Genomic DNA, 15,846 nt, shown 5'->3' on the forward strand with positions numbered 1-15,846 from the left:
TAAGCAGTTAAGCGCACTGCATCTGTAGACTAATTTCTCTCACATTTTGAAGACGGAATGCATTGGCTGACACACCAGCCATGGAGGGCCCATTTGGCTGGGAAAGTGCTGAGTTTGCGGGAGAGGCGCCCACCTCGGCTCCCCCGCAGCACAAGCCTGCGCTTAGCTGAAGGGCTAGGCGTTGTTTGCGCCTCACATGCCAGGAAAACATCGCCCCATCCCACCAGTCCAGGGGGCCTCCAGGCTCTCTCCCCCTGAGGCCCAGCGCAGAGCACTCACAGAGGGTCACGGGAAAAATGGATCGTGTGTGTGGAGAACTGCCTGACATGCAGCCATCTCGTGCCCAGCCCATGCCTGCCAAAGGAGAGTGTGGCTATCAGGCATGGCTTGGCATTGTAAGTAGAAAAGTGTGCTTTCAATGAGGGTAATTGGTATTGAAACATTGGATCGCTGGCTGCCAAATCCCTAGATGTCCACCCTTTGGAGGGAGCGTTGCACCATAAGCATTGACAGTCGCTGTAGCTTGTGGCTTACCAATCAATGCTGTTGTATTGTGTTGGTGTTCAATGCTGTTGTATTGTGTTGGTGTTCAATGGTGTTGTATCTTGTGTGCATGTGTGTGAACCTTTTTGATGCTGAAAATGGTGGTGACATGGTGAAGTGAAAGTTTGAGTTTGTGAACAAGGACATTTAGTATCGCTTGTGTGAGCAACACTCTCGGTAGAAGTGTGTGTGTGTGTGTGTGTCCTGTGTATGTGTGGAGGTCACCATCCGACAGCTTTGTTCTCTGTGAGCACCTAATTAGACTGATGTCAGCCCTGGCTCCCTGGGCTTCGGGACGCGGCTATTGACCCTGGATCTCAGAGCTCCGAGCCGCTAATTTGTCTGAGGCGCCGGCATCAGACGCCGGGCACCACCGCTAGCACAGCCTGCCCCCACTTACCACCTCTTCCTCACCACACACACACACACACACACACACACACACACACACGCTATGCCCTCTCCTCTCCACACGACTTAATGTTTTTGTCAGGCGGCGTTGCGTACAAAGTCATACAAATGACACCAGATAGAGCCCAGTCGTGTACTGCCTGTACTGTTCTTGGAAGACATTGTGATGCCAGCAGAACCAAACGAAAGCATTGATTAGGTTGATAAAAGGAGGCATTCTGTATGATATGCCTGCTGACTTGTGATGAAATTGAACCTTGGTCTGTTTCTTCAAACAGTCCATATTCTCTCAGAACAAGCCTTTTAGCCATCACAATTGTGTCTTAGGAACACAGTCATGTCCAGGGCAAGAAGTCATGAAGAGGTGAACAGATATGGTTGCCTTTTTGGCCAGCCTTTTGGCTAGTCCTTTGCTCAAATCATTATTTGCTGCCATATGCCTGCATGAGCTTAACCCATTCGCGCCGGATGTTGCATGACGCAACATTCTATCTCCCGCCTGATGCTGCATAGGGCAACATTGAATCTCCCGCTGGATGCTGCGTAGCGCAGCATGCTTTTTATTTCATGTTTCTAGGTGCTACAGAGGCTTAGATATTAAATTTTGGTAGACGTTGACAATTTTTAGTATGTTTTCAGAAAACCCTCAGGAAGTAAGGTTATTTAGTCTAGAATGCCATAGGATTCTATAGGCGTTTTTAGCAGGCATTTTAGGAGTAAATGGGTTAACTAAAGCCTTCACTGACCTTATCACTCGCATAACTCTTTGTCCTTATTGTTTTCCATTAGCACTTCTCGTAGCATAATTGACCAAACCTGGCCCTTCCTTGGACCATTGCAAAGCCGTGACATTTGATGCCAGTTCTGCTGAGCGGAGTCTTGGCTCCAAGGGGCAATTTACCTCCTTCTAATTTCCCCCTGTCCGGCTCCAAGGGGCAATTTACCTCCTTCTAATTTCCCCCTGTCCGGCTCCAAGGCCACCGTTTGCATTCTCCTCCTGCCTTCTGCTGCTACCTCATCCAGGCTAAAACCTTCTGCTGCTACCTCATCCAGGCTAAAACCTGCTGTAATTGACTGCATTCCAGAACGAAAGGCACTGTTGAAATTCTTCTTCACCCTGACCTGGCCCAAACTCTCTTGATTAAGTTAATCCAATGTGCATTGAATATTAAGAGTTTTTTTGGCAGCAGTAGCAGCAGCAGGGCTGACGCTTTGGTGACCTTTTGACCCGCCGGCCAAGATTCTTAAGAATTCTCGACTTGCGATTGCAGTTTTGGGAGGAGGAGTTCGGCCGTCCAAATGGGAGCAGCTAAATCACTGACCTTTGCCAAACCGCTGCTCCAAATGAAAAAGGCAAAATGGTCTCGGTGCAGAGGATCTAATCTGAATCGCCCCAGTTCAGGCATGTGTTCTACTCCATACTGTTTCTCACTCTTTCCAATGGGGGACTCATCATTTGGGTATTATTGCAGTCATGTTTCAAACCCATTGGGTTGGAAAAAAGGGACCGAAGTATAACAGAAATGTATCGAAATGCATGGTGATATGTAGGCTAGTTAGCAGCACAAGCCTCTGCCATGTATTCTCATGCATTTGTTTTTTTTGTCTGGCCTATTCAAGAAATATGATTTAGTATTTCCAACACCCCTTGTGTTCATACTATCACATTTAGCAAAGCAATTAGTACAGGAGACCGATCATTCACAGACAAGCCTGATTACTCTGCGGTGGAGGGGCACCAATGCCCAACCGTTAATTAACTCATAGTCCATAATCAAGCCCCTTTCTCTCAGTAATTATGCAGGAGATCTCTACTATATGCCTCCGAGCAGCAAGGCGACAGTCAAAACAGTTTTGCCGTATCGTTCCTTCATGTTGTCAGTTCAGTGTGCATCATTAGTCCTGTGTTGTGCTTTTGTGTTTTTGAGGGACAAACGGCACGTCTTGGCAGCTGTTGTGATTGATATGACAATAATGCGTGCTTTTTTTTGTTCAGGAACTGATCGTGCTAGTGTGAATGTGTTTTTTGTGTGCAAGTCTTTCCTTGTTGTACATGTATGCATGTACTTTTGTTTGGGTCCGTGCACAGTGTATGCATATCACACTGTGTACAGTTTGCTCATGGATCTCATGTGCTCATGTCGTGTATTCCCCTTTTTTGGGGTGTGTGTTGTTATGCGTGTCCCTCTGCAGGGCTCAATAGTGGTGCTGTGTTGTAAAGCAGCGCTGGCCCTAAGCCAGCCCACTGGAGTTTGAAGTCATTCGAGGCCCGTGCAGGTCTGCCCTAGTGTGCAGCGCTGTAGCGTCTGTGGGCCTCCTGCTCTGGAATCTGGCGCCTAAACACCACAGACTCGCTGGGGAGTCAACGGCACGAAAGTAAAACCAGCTGCCTCATGTTCCCTCGCACTGTGCTGGTGTATATGGAGCTGGAGGAGAACGGCAGGGGGGAAAAGTACTGTACTGTGTACTCTCATTCAGGAGGCTGTGCAGGAGGGAGGGAGGGAGGGGGGTCTACTTACCACTTACCAACATCTATGATACGTAACAGACTCCTTTGTATACAGTGTGATACATTTCATCTTAATGTATCCCAGTGTATCCCAGGGTATCAAAGCCAGCCTTGGGGATTCTATAGTACTAACGATACCTTTTGAGCTACAGTAAGCAATTCTTTGTAAGAGATCAAGAATAACATAACGGTTGTAACTTCTGTTCAGGCACTGTTGTCCAATGGGAGTTAAAGTTGCATTTTAACACTGTGTGTTTCCTGGGCATTGGGCCTACACTTCGTGTGGTGATCTCATTTAACAGCCGGAATCCAAGACGGACAGAGGAACTTAATGGGTAGATTACATTATGTTGGGAAAGGCTACACATGCTCATCAGGAGGGTGGACATATTTTAACATGCTGCTGTTTTGAGATGCAATCTGTCACTAAGTGTCCTGGCATCCTCTTTTAGTCACCGCATTACAGAAGGAAAAATGGTCCCCTACGGTTTTAGAAATGAAAGCCTAGTTATGGAAGCTATTTACAGCAGGGTTCTGCGCTGTAAATTTCAAATCTATTTTAGACTGCAGCCAGTCTTTTTGTCATAGCAAGTTACATAGAGACCAACACCAACTTCCAAAGAAAGTTTATTCGTGTGATAGTCCCATTAAGCTACGCTGCTGGTAATCTGATGTAGAAGTCAACAAACTGTGCAGGTGTTATTTATTTTTGACATAATCCTTCTTCCCAAAGAAACTATGCTTGGGCTGTGAGTCAGTTGAAACAGAAAGTAAGAATAACATATATTTTGAATCAGCGTTGTTTTGCATCTCATATGAACGACTCAACAAAACAGAGTTCTTGAAATGTTGAGACAAAATGCACACTTAATGCATGAGACTAACTTTCTCTGTGTCCTGTTTTTTTCCGCCACTGTTTGCAGGCAAGGTGAGGTGGCAGGACTTTGACCAGGACCTGTATGTGGGGGCGACGGTGGTGCGACCGGGGCAGGACCCCTACGCCCGGAACAAGTTCAACCAAGTGGAGAGCGACAAGCTCCGCATGGACCGTGGAGTCCCCGACACTAGACATGACCAGTGAGTTGGCACTTTGTGGCCCCCCCCACCCCAATCCTAAGACTTCACACTTATGCCAAGTCCCCAAGGGCGGGGATGGTGCTAATTGCCACATGTCAACACAACACATGACAAGTCTGTCACAAGCTTTGTCTAAAAGGCATGAAGTGGCCGACAGGATGTTTTCATTATGCTTCAAACAATTTGGCACATTCCAAAAAGCCTTTATTCCCCTAAAAACAACAACAACAAAATTCTAATTCTTTCTCCCAAGTGGTGTCTGTGAGGGGAGCACAGAGGGCATTCCCTCCCATAGTCTCCTGTTTCTTCGGCACTGTTAGCCACCGCGCTTCCTTCCTCTGTACCCAGCCGGCCTAATTGGGTTTGTTTTTGAGAAGAGAGGGGGGAAAGTGTGTTTTGATTTAGTTAATGGATGGAAAGAGAACTTTGAGGACCACCTCCCGCCACTGTGGCCCGATGAGTTGATGACCGCTCGGTCCAGACGGATGGAGAGACGAGGCTGTGGAGGCTCGGTAACCCGCCGCCCGCTCGCTCGTTCGTCTGATCACGGCGGAAAAGTGCCTCGTGAGACGAGGACGAAGCGCTTGCGCTGCGATTTTTATATAGATGGCGAAAAAGCAAAAGAGGCAGATTTCCCAGCGTGACTCACTCACTCACTCAGCCCCTCCCATTAGTCATCTCTCTCCTCTGTTCCTCTCATGCAGTCTCTTCCTCTCCTCTCTCCCAAAGCGTTTGTTCTCTTCCTTCCTGCGCTCTCCTCTCTTCTCCTCCCCTCCGCTCCTCCTCCTCCTCCTCCGTGCTGCGGGAGCTGTTGAGGTGTTTGATGCTGCTGCTTCAATGTGACCCCGCAGACGTCGTCACTGCAGAGTCCCTGCCCAGGGCTGCTCATCAAGCACTCCAGCCCTCTCCCACAGCAAAAGGAAAACGAGATGAGAATCTTTCAGCTTCTAATCATTATGTCCCTGCTTTATCCCCTTGGGTTTGGAGCATCATTTGCAGATTTTGCCTGCTAGAAAAATTACACTTTTTAACTAATGATGGGGTGGCATGGGTCAGAATTGATCTAATGGCCTGAGGGTCTTCGTAGCAACTGTAGAGCATGAGAGTGGAAATAAAGGTTTACCTTTTTTATTCAACATTTCTGGTTATAGAAGTAAATGCTGTTACAAATGTAATAAGACACTCAAGTGATGTCTGGAATTAATTTCACTGCAACACCTTTAGCAGTTGCATATTTTCCATACCACTATTACTCATATACTAATGCTTATGTAGCTGCTTATAGTTAGCCATCAAAACACATTATTAAGGCCTTCTTTCTGCGTTCATTTGGCCTTAGCAAATGTTATTGGAAAGGGTCTTTTTGATACATTTTAATCTGGATGCCAGAGTTTGTTAAGGCGAACAGTGACAGGTCTCTTCCTCCTCCTCCTCTATTCCATTCTGCCGTAGTTGAGGTGGTGCCATTGTGTAAACCCTACAGTGCAGGCAGAATAAGTCTCGAGTATGTCTTCATTTAGGCTGTCAGCATCTTGGGTAATTGTGCGGAACAAAATGGTTGAGTTGGGACTACAGAGGGGAAATGGACTTCTCTCTCACGTATACACACTTTCTCTCTGACTGAAGAACTCTACACTTCACTATTTTCACTGCTGTGGATTATTAGTTAAATAATAGCTCATCTCATTGTGGAGTTCTTCCTGAATTATCAGTTCAGGTAGTCTCTTCTGATGAATATTTTAGATAATATATTTAGCTTTACATCTTCACAGATGTGCGTCATCTGAGAATCCTGAAAGGAACCCAATTTGTCAAGAAGGGACCTTGTATATGGCATTTATAGCATTTTAAGGAGGCCATTAGAGACTTTGCCTATGTAGTCTGACTATAATTTATCATCTTCAACACACACACACACACAGCCATTTTTAGAGCAGGTGTCTTGAGTCTCTTCCAATAGTTAGGCCTCAGATTAATTTGGAATTGCTCTTTAATCTGCACAGATTAGTGCCACCCGCCATGTCTTCAAGGGTCATGCCAAGGGCAGTGCAGTGAAATGGGGCGGTTTTGCATTGCTTGGTCACTCACACAAAACCGAGAGACTTTATTGGAATGAAATATCGGATTTGGTTTGTTTGTGTGGGGAAGCTGCTGGAGACTTTTCAGGAGTGCCAATATTGCCAGTGTGCAGGTATAACCAAGGGGGACCAAGCGGTCCCTTCCTACCTTTCACTACCTTTCACTTCAAGGGCCTGAATCGATGCTGTAGGTGACCACAGAGAAGTCCCACGGCTGTTACTGCCAATACTCTTCTCATCCGACAGAGTGGCTCTCTTGTTGGTCCACATCAGCCCAAAAGGCGTGATTGATTATTGCCTGTCCTTTCTTTACGCCTCTCAGTCTTCCAGAGGAAGGAATCTATTTTCATGTGTTTGGAGGGAATAGGCTACCTGTGGATTGTGCACTGTGGCAGGCTACGTGAGCCCAGTAGTGGTCTTTGTCGGAGCGTGTACAGTTTTCAGAATGATTTGTACAAAATGGGCTGTCTGGTGGGGAAGAAAGGATGTCTGCATCATCTAGTTGCTGGGCTAAGGCTTTGACGTCAACGTCCATTGTTATCTTTTTGGAAATCTTCAAAGGTGGGCTAGGGGTCTTTGTGACTGTGGCCTTCGTATGCAGTCCTGCGTGATGAGACGATGAGTGACTGGACGACGCGTCACAGGAGTCTGGTGCTCTGTGAAGTCCATGGGTAGATGCTGCACATTTGCTTTGTCAGCAGTGGTGACCTAGAAAGAAATGTTATCCTATTGTCTGGCTGTTATCAAATGTCTGCACGTGTATCTTTCTGTGTGCTAGTGTAATTGTACCCCAGCTAAACGTAAACAAATAATGTGCAGTGTGTATGGGGTTCACGGAGGGCTTCAGCTGCACTTCCCGTATATGTCCATATTGAGTGGGTGTTTTCTGAATAACCTGCCTGTTTATGTGTTGCCATGTGTTCAATACAAGGTGACCCTTTTGGAATGTAAAGTCACCCTCATCAATAAATAAATAAAAAATATTATTATTATTCCCACACAAATCTGCCGTTTCAGCCTTTGTCCACATCTGATTTTAAACGTGCTTCGTAAATTCTAAATAGGGAGAAACATTAGATTACTCCGTAATGAGTTCACCAAAATAGAAGTTAAAGAACCTGACCAAACGACTCAATATAGACTTTGAACAGAGAACTGAGAGTCTAGCTTGCGTCAACAGGCACATCTGTTCAGTGTTACAGCTAAGTCCTGCAGGAAATCCTTCAGGTGAATATGCCATTTAGTATTCTTACTATAAATACCACCATGAGGGTGGTAAGTGATGAAAGGGATGAGGTCATAGCTTTATTAAGTAACTGTTGGTTAGACAGCCATTTTGCATGTGTTGCGAGCTGTGTAATCTGTGTGCTTGGCTGTGTGTATATATATCTACATACAGCTGCAGTGTTTAACGCAGCCCACCATCTGAAATCTCCTTTTCCTTCTATCTAAAGATCGAAGAATCAGCTGATGGCTGAGACAATGTTAAACAGTACAGTGTCTGTGTATAGGAAGGTACACTCTTAAAAAATCAAAACCTCACCCAACCAACAGCGAGTATTTTTTCACTGTATTTGATGTTGCAGCTCCAAAAGCTGCTTGAGATAAATCAGACTCCCCAAAGCTGTGTTTGGGGTGCTGTTTGAGCATTCACTGGCCGTGCCTGAATTGCAGAACACCTTCTCCTTCCCTCTGACTGTGGGTGCGTGACGACGACTCTGCCAAGGCTGGCTGCTCCAAGGCCCTCTCTGTGCACTGTTCCTGCATTGTTAAATACCACAGAGTGCAAATTTTGGTGTAATCAACCAAGATAAACGTGCAAGCGTATCCTCCCGTAATTTATGCTGTCTTGAGGAAGGAGATACGTAATTTTGCCTTCCCAGTCCTTTTTCTGACAAAAAGATCAGTTTTGGTTCCTATGTGGAATACAGAGTACTGGTGTGTTTAACTCTCACTATCCTTCCTGGCTTTATTCCACCCCCTTACTTGTGTTCTTTTTTTTCATTCATCCCCTTCCTCCCTCTCTGTGTTAACTTGCCTACCCAAGAGAAATGTAGTGCATCTGATAGTGGAACAGCAATTAACAGCCCCACAGTGCAGACATCAGTTCTTATTTATGGAGCACTGTGATCTGCAATTACAGCACATTTTCTAAGATGATTTATATTTCCCACTGAGAGTCATCCAATTTCCCTTCACCTCGCCTTCAACAGATGTTTATTTATGAACCATATAGAGCCTATATAGTCCCATTCACACACACTTATAGACATACAAACGGAAAATGCATTCATATGCTGCAGCTGTACAATTGCATTAATAATGTTTCATGTGATTTCAAATGTAACTGCCAGTTTCAGTTTGCTTCATGTCATTTTGTTTATCGTTCAGATAATAATCCACTCGTAGAGAAGACCAGGGCATGTCAAAACGGAGACAAACATTTTTTTTTAAGCTGTTTTCAAAACGATAGGCGCACATCTATTTCCAAGATCAAAGGACACAATGACGAGACTAAAGAACTCTCCTCACAGTAGGGTACTCTTTTTCTGAGAGAGGGAGAGATGCTGCAAATAGCTATGGCACCCAAGTGCTCTTTGGTATACAGACTAGTGGAGCCACCAGCCCCACTTCATCGCTCCCCACACCAGCGTGCCTCCAGCCTGACGTACCCCCCTTGCTAAACATTTATCATAACAAGCATTCTCTCTCTCTCTCTCTCTCTCTCTCTCTCTCTCTCTCTCTCTCTCTCTCTCTCTCTCTCTCTCTCTCTCTCTCTCTCTCTCTCTCTCTCTCTCTCTCTCTCTCTCTCTCTCTCTCTCTCTCCAATTCAATTCAAATATGCTTTATTGGCACGACAAACCATATGATGCATTGCCAAAGCGTTCACAGGAATAATAATAATTAAAGAAAATACAAATACAAAATGATATAAACATGTACAAACATTGTCACACTTTGTCACACACGCACACACACACACACACACACACACACACACATACACACACACACACACACACACACACAGCACGCCACAACCATGCAAGACCATTGTCTGTTTTGCGTGCATAGGAAAACCAAGACAGGACAAAACAAAACAAAACAAGCAGGAGACATGGTGTAACAGACTGGGGCTGGGGAGCAGTGTTATGTTGAAGGGTGGAGGTAGTGGGGTGATTTATCTTAAGTAATGCCTTCTCTCAGGTTATGGAGTGAGGACACATAACTGGCTGCCAGTATGCATGTGCTGATGTCCTCACCCAAAACTACAGCAAGTTTTTTCTGTTCCTCCAGTTTTGTGAAGTTGGGAATGATGTTGTTCAAAATGGTGAAATATTTGTCTCTTTGGGACCGATATTTGTCACAGTGTAGCAGAAAGTGCACCTCTGACTCCACCTCCCCTGTCATACAGTGACCACATGTCCTTTGCTCTTTGGGCAGCCATGACTTCTTGTGCCTGCCTTTCTCTATGGCTAGACTGTGGTCACTCAGCCTGTACCTGGTGAGGATCTGTCTCTGCTTTGTATCTCTGACAGTGTGGAGATACTCTGCTAATTGATAGTCTTTTCGTATGCCAATGTAACATTCAAGTTTGTGTTGTAATTTTGTTTCTTTCTTCCAGTGTTCCAAATAAGATTTCTTGTTGTTCTTGTTAATTTGGTTGATTCTGATTGATGGTTGGGAAGCAGTGCTGGTCTGGACAATTTGTGGGTTAGGGGTTATTGGGTTAGTTAAATCCGAGACCAACTGACATAGGGGACTGGTCTTAGGGCTGAGCTCTTGGGATTTAAGTGCTTTAAAATGTAGTGAATTTTGAGGGCTTAATTTTAGATGAATCCAGAATTTTAGTGATCGTTTTTGGATATTAATCAATAGTGGAAATCGGCCTAATTCTGCCCTGCTAGCATTTGTGGGTACTTTTCTTTTGGATATGTAACAAATTTCTACAGAATTCAGCATGCAGGGCTTCTATTGGGTGTTTGTCCCATCTAGAGTAGTCGTGCTTACTGAGTGGACCCCATATTTCACTTCCATAAAGTGCAATTGGCAAAATGACTGTGTCAAATATTTTGGACCAGATTTTAATTGGTATATCTATTTGATGAAAATTTCTTTTTATTGCATAAAATGCTCGTCGTGCTTTTTCTTTTAGTGCATTCACTGCAAGACCAAAGTTTCCAGAGGCGTTAATTTTTAAGCCAAGGTAGTTATAAGAAGTAACATTCTCTAGGGCGGTGTTACCTAAAGTAAAGAGGTGTCTGGTTCCCTGAGGTCTGGGATGCTTCTGGAAGATCATAACTTTAGATTTATCCAAATTGACTGTCAGGGCCCAGTTCTGACAGTACTGCTCTAGCAGGTCCAGGTGCTGCTGTAGGCCCTGTTCAGTGGCCGACAGCAGCACCAGGTCATCCGCAAAGAGCAGGGATTTGACTTCCGTGTCCAACAGGGTGAGCCCAGGTGTTGCAGATTGTTCCAATAACACCGCTAACTCATTTATATAGATATTGAACAAGGTTGGACTCAAACTGCAACCCTGTCTCACCCCACGCCCTTGAGTGAAGTATTCAGTTCTTTTTGTTGCCAATTTTACGCCTACACTTATTGCCCAAATAAATTGATTTGATGATGTTATACATTTTACCCCCTATACCACTTTGTAGGATTTTGAAATACAATCCTTCATGCCAGATTGAATCGAAAGCTTTTTTAAAATCAATAAAACACGCAAATATTTTCCCCTTTTTTTCCACTTTTTTGGTGAACATTTTGGTTTATCAGGGTATGGAGGGTGTAAATATGATCTGTAGTGCGGCAATTTGGTAAGAAGCCAATTTGATTTTTACTCAAGACATTGTGTTCAATAAGGAAGGCCTGTAAACGGGCGTTGAGGATACAGCAGAATACCTTCCCCAGGTTACTGCTCACACAGATGCCTCGGTAGTTATTAGGGTCAGATTTGTCTCCACTCTTATGTATTGGGGATATAAGCCCCCTGTTCCAGACATCAGGGAAGCAACCAGCTTGAAAAACAAGATTAAATAACTTGAGGAGAGCCATTTGTAGAATGGGTGGGCTGAATTTCAACAATTCTGTCGGATACTATCAGGACCACAAGCTTTTTCAGGCTTGAGCTTTTTTAAGATTTTTATGAGTTCATCACTTGAGATGCTGTGATCAAGTGGATTTTGGTGAACACAAATGGCCTCTTCAAGCTTTTGAAGGTTTAATTTTATATGTTTTGTTCTTTAGTGATGTCATCTGGCATAGGTTTGTACAGGTTTTGGTAAAATGTTTTCCAGGTGTCTGGATTTTGAATTGCCAATTCTTTTGGTGGGGAATTGTTTAAATGATTCCAACTCTCCCAGAAAGTGTTGGTTTGGAGAGAGCCCCTCGATTTCTTGTAGCGTTTTGTTGTAGTATTGTTGTTTTTCTTTTAATTGTTAATTTGTAATCTTTTAGGGCTTCAGAATAATTTTGTCTCAGACAGGTATTTTTTGGTCATGGTGTTTTTGTTTGATAATTGCCTGAGATTTTTCCGTTTCTCTATACATTCATGGTCAAACCATTTTTCTTTTTTGATGGTTTTCTTTTCTTAAAGTTTTTCAGCAGGTTTGCCATTTTGGCGGCTCTGTTATATATATTGGAGATTTCCTCCGCTGCCAGATTGACATCATCACTATTGGGTCTGAATTGTTTTAAAAGGAACATGTTAATATTGTTAGTAATTTCAACCGAATTGATTGCTTTATGAAATTCAGTAACAGTGTCAGATTTCCATTTATATTTCTGATTTAATTGGATTAATTTGGAGGGGATTTGTATAGATGTTTTGTCGTTCATGCTTTTCAAGAATGTGGTTATCTGGCAGTGATCTGAAAAGGGAGACTGTGGTCTTACAGTGAATGCACTTATGGAGGATGGGTCCATGTCAGTAATGGCATAGTCGACTACACTAGTCCCAAGAGCTGAGCAATATGTGAACCTTCCTAAAGAGTCCCCTCTGATCCTACCATTAAGCATGTACAGGCCTAAGGAGCGACAGAGGTGCACTAACTCTTTACCATTTTTGTTTATGGTCTTGTCAGGATTATTCCTGGTCATTGTGATGGGGGTGAGGGTGGCTGATAGATTATTGAATATGTGATATTCCTGCTGGGTCTATACAGTCTGGCTGTGTGCCTGTACGGGCATTGAAGTCCCCACACAGAAGGACATTTCCCTGGGCCTGGAAGCTGTTAATTTCTGTATTGAGCCTGTTAAAGAATTCCTCATCATAATATGGTGAATCATGAGGTGGTGCATAGGCTGCACAGATGAATACATCATTGTCACAGTTAAATGTGCCTTTTTGGAGTTTCAGCCATGCATGTGTTATACCCTTTTTTACTAGTTTCAATTTAGTTGCAAGTTTTTCTTTGTACCAGATTATAATTCCACCAGATTTTCTTCCATGTTTGATGTGGTCGTGTTTAATAGAAGGCAGCAGGATTTCTGTATAGCCTTTTGGGCAGTATGTGTCAGTGTCTGTGTTACACCAAGTCTCAATTAAAACAACAATATCTAGATTATTTAACTTATTTACAAAGTCAACATTTCTGCTTTTCGTTCCAAATGCTGAAGAGTGTAATCCTTGAATGTTCCATGAGCTAATTGTGAGTGATTTCATGTGTCTTATATATAAGTATCATTAAATGGGTGAAGAACAGTGACATATTTTTGTAGAAAGATCAAAATACATTTAAATTCCAGTTTTGACAGTGAACATATATGAACCTTTTTTTTTTTTTTTTTTTTAACCTATTAAAGTACACAGAAGTTGCAGGAGTTGTCGCACCTGGCCAAGGTCTGATGGTTGCTGGAGCTTAATACCTTGGGTGACTTCAGCGTAGGTGGGTTGGTGGTGCATGGGAGGGCGCTGGGTTTCCTCCTGGGTTGCACTCCTTTCCTGTGCTCTTAGAGGTGGGTGGGGTGGTGCAGCAGCGGGGGAGTTTTTACCTCTACGTGGGTTTCTGGTGGGTCCATGGGTCTGGCGAGCTGGGATTCTGCCGGGCTGCAGTGTTCTTCTGTCTCTGAGGGTGTGGTGAGGCTGCTCGGGGAATCTCTGCTCATGAGCTGAGGTTGGGGCTCTACAGAGGGTGGTGTCCTTTAAAACTTTTACAAAATACCTGACTCCTTCCTGATTCAGGTGCACATGGTCTGAAAGGTGTCTATATGTCAGGTTGGGATAGTGAGCCACTTTGATGTTGAGGGAAGAGCAGTAGTCAGCTATCTCTTGGTTAATGTGTTGGATTGTTGTCCAGGGGAAATCTGTGCGTGGCGGAAGAGTAGAAAGGATGATGTTGGCCTCGGGGGAAAGCTTTTAGATGATTCTCTGACCCTCTTCAGCAGCTCTAGCACTCCCATTCCTTTTGAGTGGAGGTGGATTTGGTGCGGTGTGGATCAGTAAGTTGTCCGAGCTTCCATATCAATTGCTCAATGTGTTGCAGTGCTGTTGCGGTGGTAGGGCACCATAGTTTAGCAGTCCTGTGGGTTGGGAACATCCGCTTTTGATGCAGGTGTTTTCCATTGGAGTCCATGAGCATGACTGTTTTTTGTGGGGAAGTCTTTGTAGTTTGTGGGGTGGGCAGCAGGTTGTTACTCTTAGCTGGTTGTGGTGTTTTAGTGGGTGCTGCGGCATTCCTCTTGGGGGATTTGATGTCAGCTGTGATGTAGAGGGCATGGTGGTGTTTCTCTCAGCAGGTTGGTGTGGAGGTGGGGCGTGCTGTGGATGGAGTTGAATAGGGGGGTTTCCACTGGTGTTGGTGCTCTCTTGATGCGGCTGTTCTGTTGTTGACCCTTTTTCTGTTGATGTCATATGTGAAAGCTGTTCTTGTATGTGTTTAATTTCTTTTTCTTTTTCTGTCAAGTCTTCTCTTGTTTCAAAGAGCTTAGATTCTAGTGCCTGATTCCTCTTGTGAAGTTCACTGATACTGCTTTTCAGGTGGTCGATGGTAACTTTAGTTTCCTCTCTGTATTGTCTGAACTGTCTCTCTAGTCTCTCAATGCCGTCCCTCTCAGAAAGGTTCTGTTCCCTGATCTCTGTCATTTGGGACTCTAATAGGGACATGCAGTCCTCAATCGCTGCACAGATATAGGGGTCCTTGGGGTCCGTGGAGTGTGCACGGCTGGATTTAAGTGAGGGATGGTGGAACAGGGGCCGGTGCTTTAGTGGTCCTCTCTGTTGTTTTGTGGGGAAGACCGTTTTTTCTTTTTCTGCTAAGTTTTTTAATCTCTCAAAGTCCTGTTCAAATCTGTTTAGGCTGGACTGGGGTCCTTGGATCATGACTGTCCCACTGTGATAGAGGTTGATATTAAACTTGGGCGTGGTGTCTAAGTAGAGCTGTCTCATTACTTTATTCCCTGACATTTTTTAAGTCTTTGTAGGTCTTTCTTAGGGGCTGAGTGCCAGGCTTCGGGTTTTCTGTATAGAAGAGGAGATCTGATTTCACACTCTTGTTGTTCAAATGTGTAAAGTCTGCCCTGGTGTCTCTGGACATTGTTTTAGTAGCTGTGCTCTGAGCTTTTTTCTTTGCGTCTCAGTTGTTACATTTGTGGGGTAGCTCATTTGCATATCCGGGTTCGCTGGCATTCATTGGTTACTCCAGTGGGGTTCATTTGCATATCAACTGCCCTTTGAGTCTCTGAACATTCTAAAGCTGTTATGGCTGCTTCCATGGCTAGTTTTATCCTTTTATTATTATTATTCCAAGGTCACTGGTCAGTGTCTGTTTTAAAACAAGTCCTGCCTTGATTTGGTATATTTTTTGGTGTTTGTTAGTCCAGGAGTATCCAGGATCCCACAGGGCCTTCAGGTGGTTTTGGCAGTTCAGTGTTTTTTGCTGTTTTTTCTGTTGTCTCCTTGGTTTTCCCTTTTCTCTTACAGGTATGCTCCAGGTAGCTGCTAGTGCTGGGCTAGAAAAGTTAGCATGACAGTTTTCCTCAGCAAATAAAAAGTAAAAAATAAGGCAGGTCCTCCTCTTTTACTCCTGTAGTATATCCCAGTTGTTTCCTGAAGTGTTCACACACGTGTGGATGTCTTTGGTGTCATTGTTGATCACTCCAAATGAATGAAACGATTTGATTTATTAAGAGCTCATATTTTTTGACTTCACTCTAACTGTCTACACTCACTCCTCTCACTCTCTCTCTCTCTCTCTCTCTCTCTCTCTCTCTCTCTCTCTCTCT

General features: G+C 44.2%; 1 protein-coding gene across 2 annotated transcripts in view; it reads left to right on the forward strand.

The window, feature by feature from the left end:
- galnt2 (UDP-N-acetyl-alpha-D-galactosamine:polypeptide N-acetylgalactosaminyltransferase 2) overlaps positions 1-15,846 on the forward strand; it is an 85,817-nt gene that overhangs the window by 41,229 nt on the left and 28,742 nt on the right. For both annotated transcript variants that reach the window (XM_048269821.1, XM_048269822.1), the window contains exon 3: positions 4,387-4,540. In XM_048269821.1, the coding sequence (XP_048125778.1) occupies positions 4,387-4,540 (154 nt within the window). The remainder of the gene's footprint in view (positions 1-4,386; positions 4,541-15,846) is intronic.

Source organism: Alosa alosa, chromosome 18 (assembly GCF_017589495.1).
Source record: "Alosa alosa isolate M-15738 ecotype Scorff River chromosome 18, AALO_Geno_1.1, whole genome shotgun sequence".
In the NCBI taxonomy this organism is placed as follows: Eukaryota; Metazoa; Chordata; class Actinopteri; order Clupeiformes; family Clupeidae; genus Alosa; species Alosa alosa.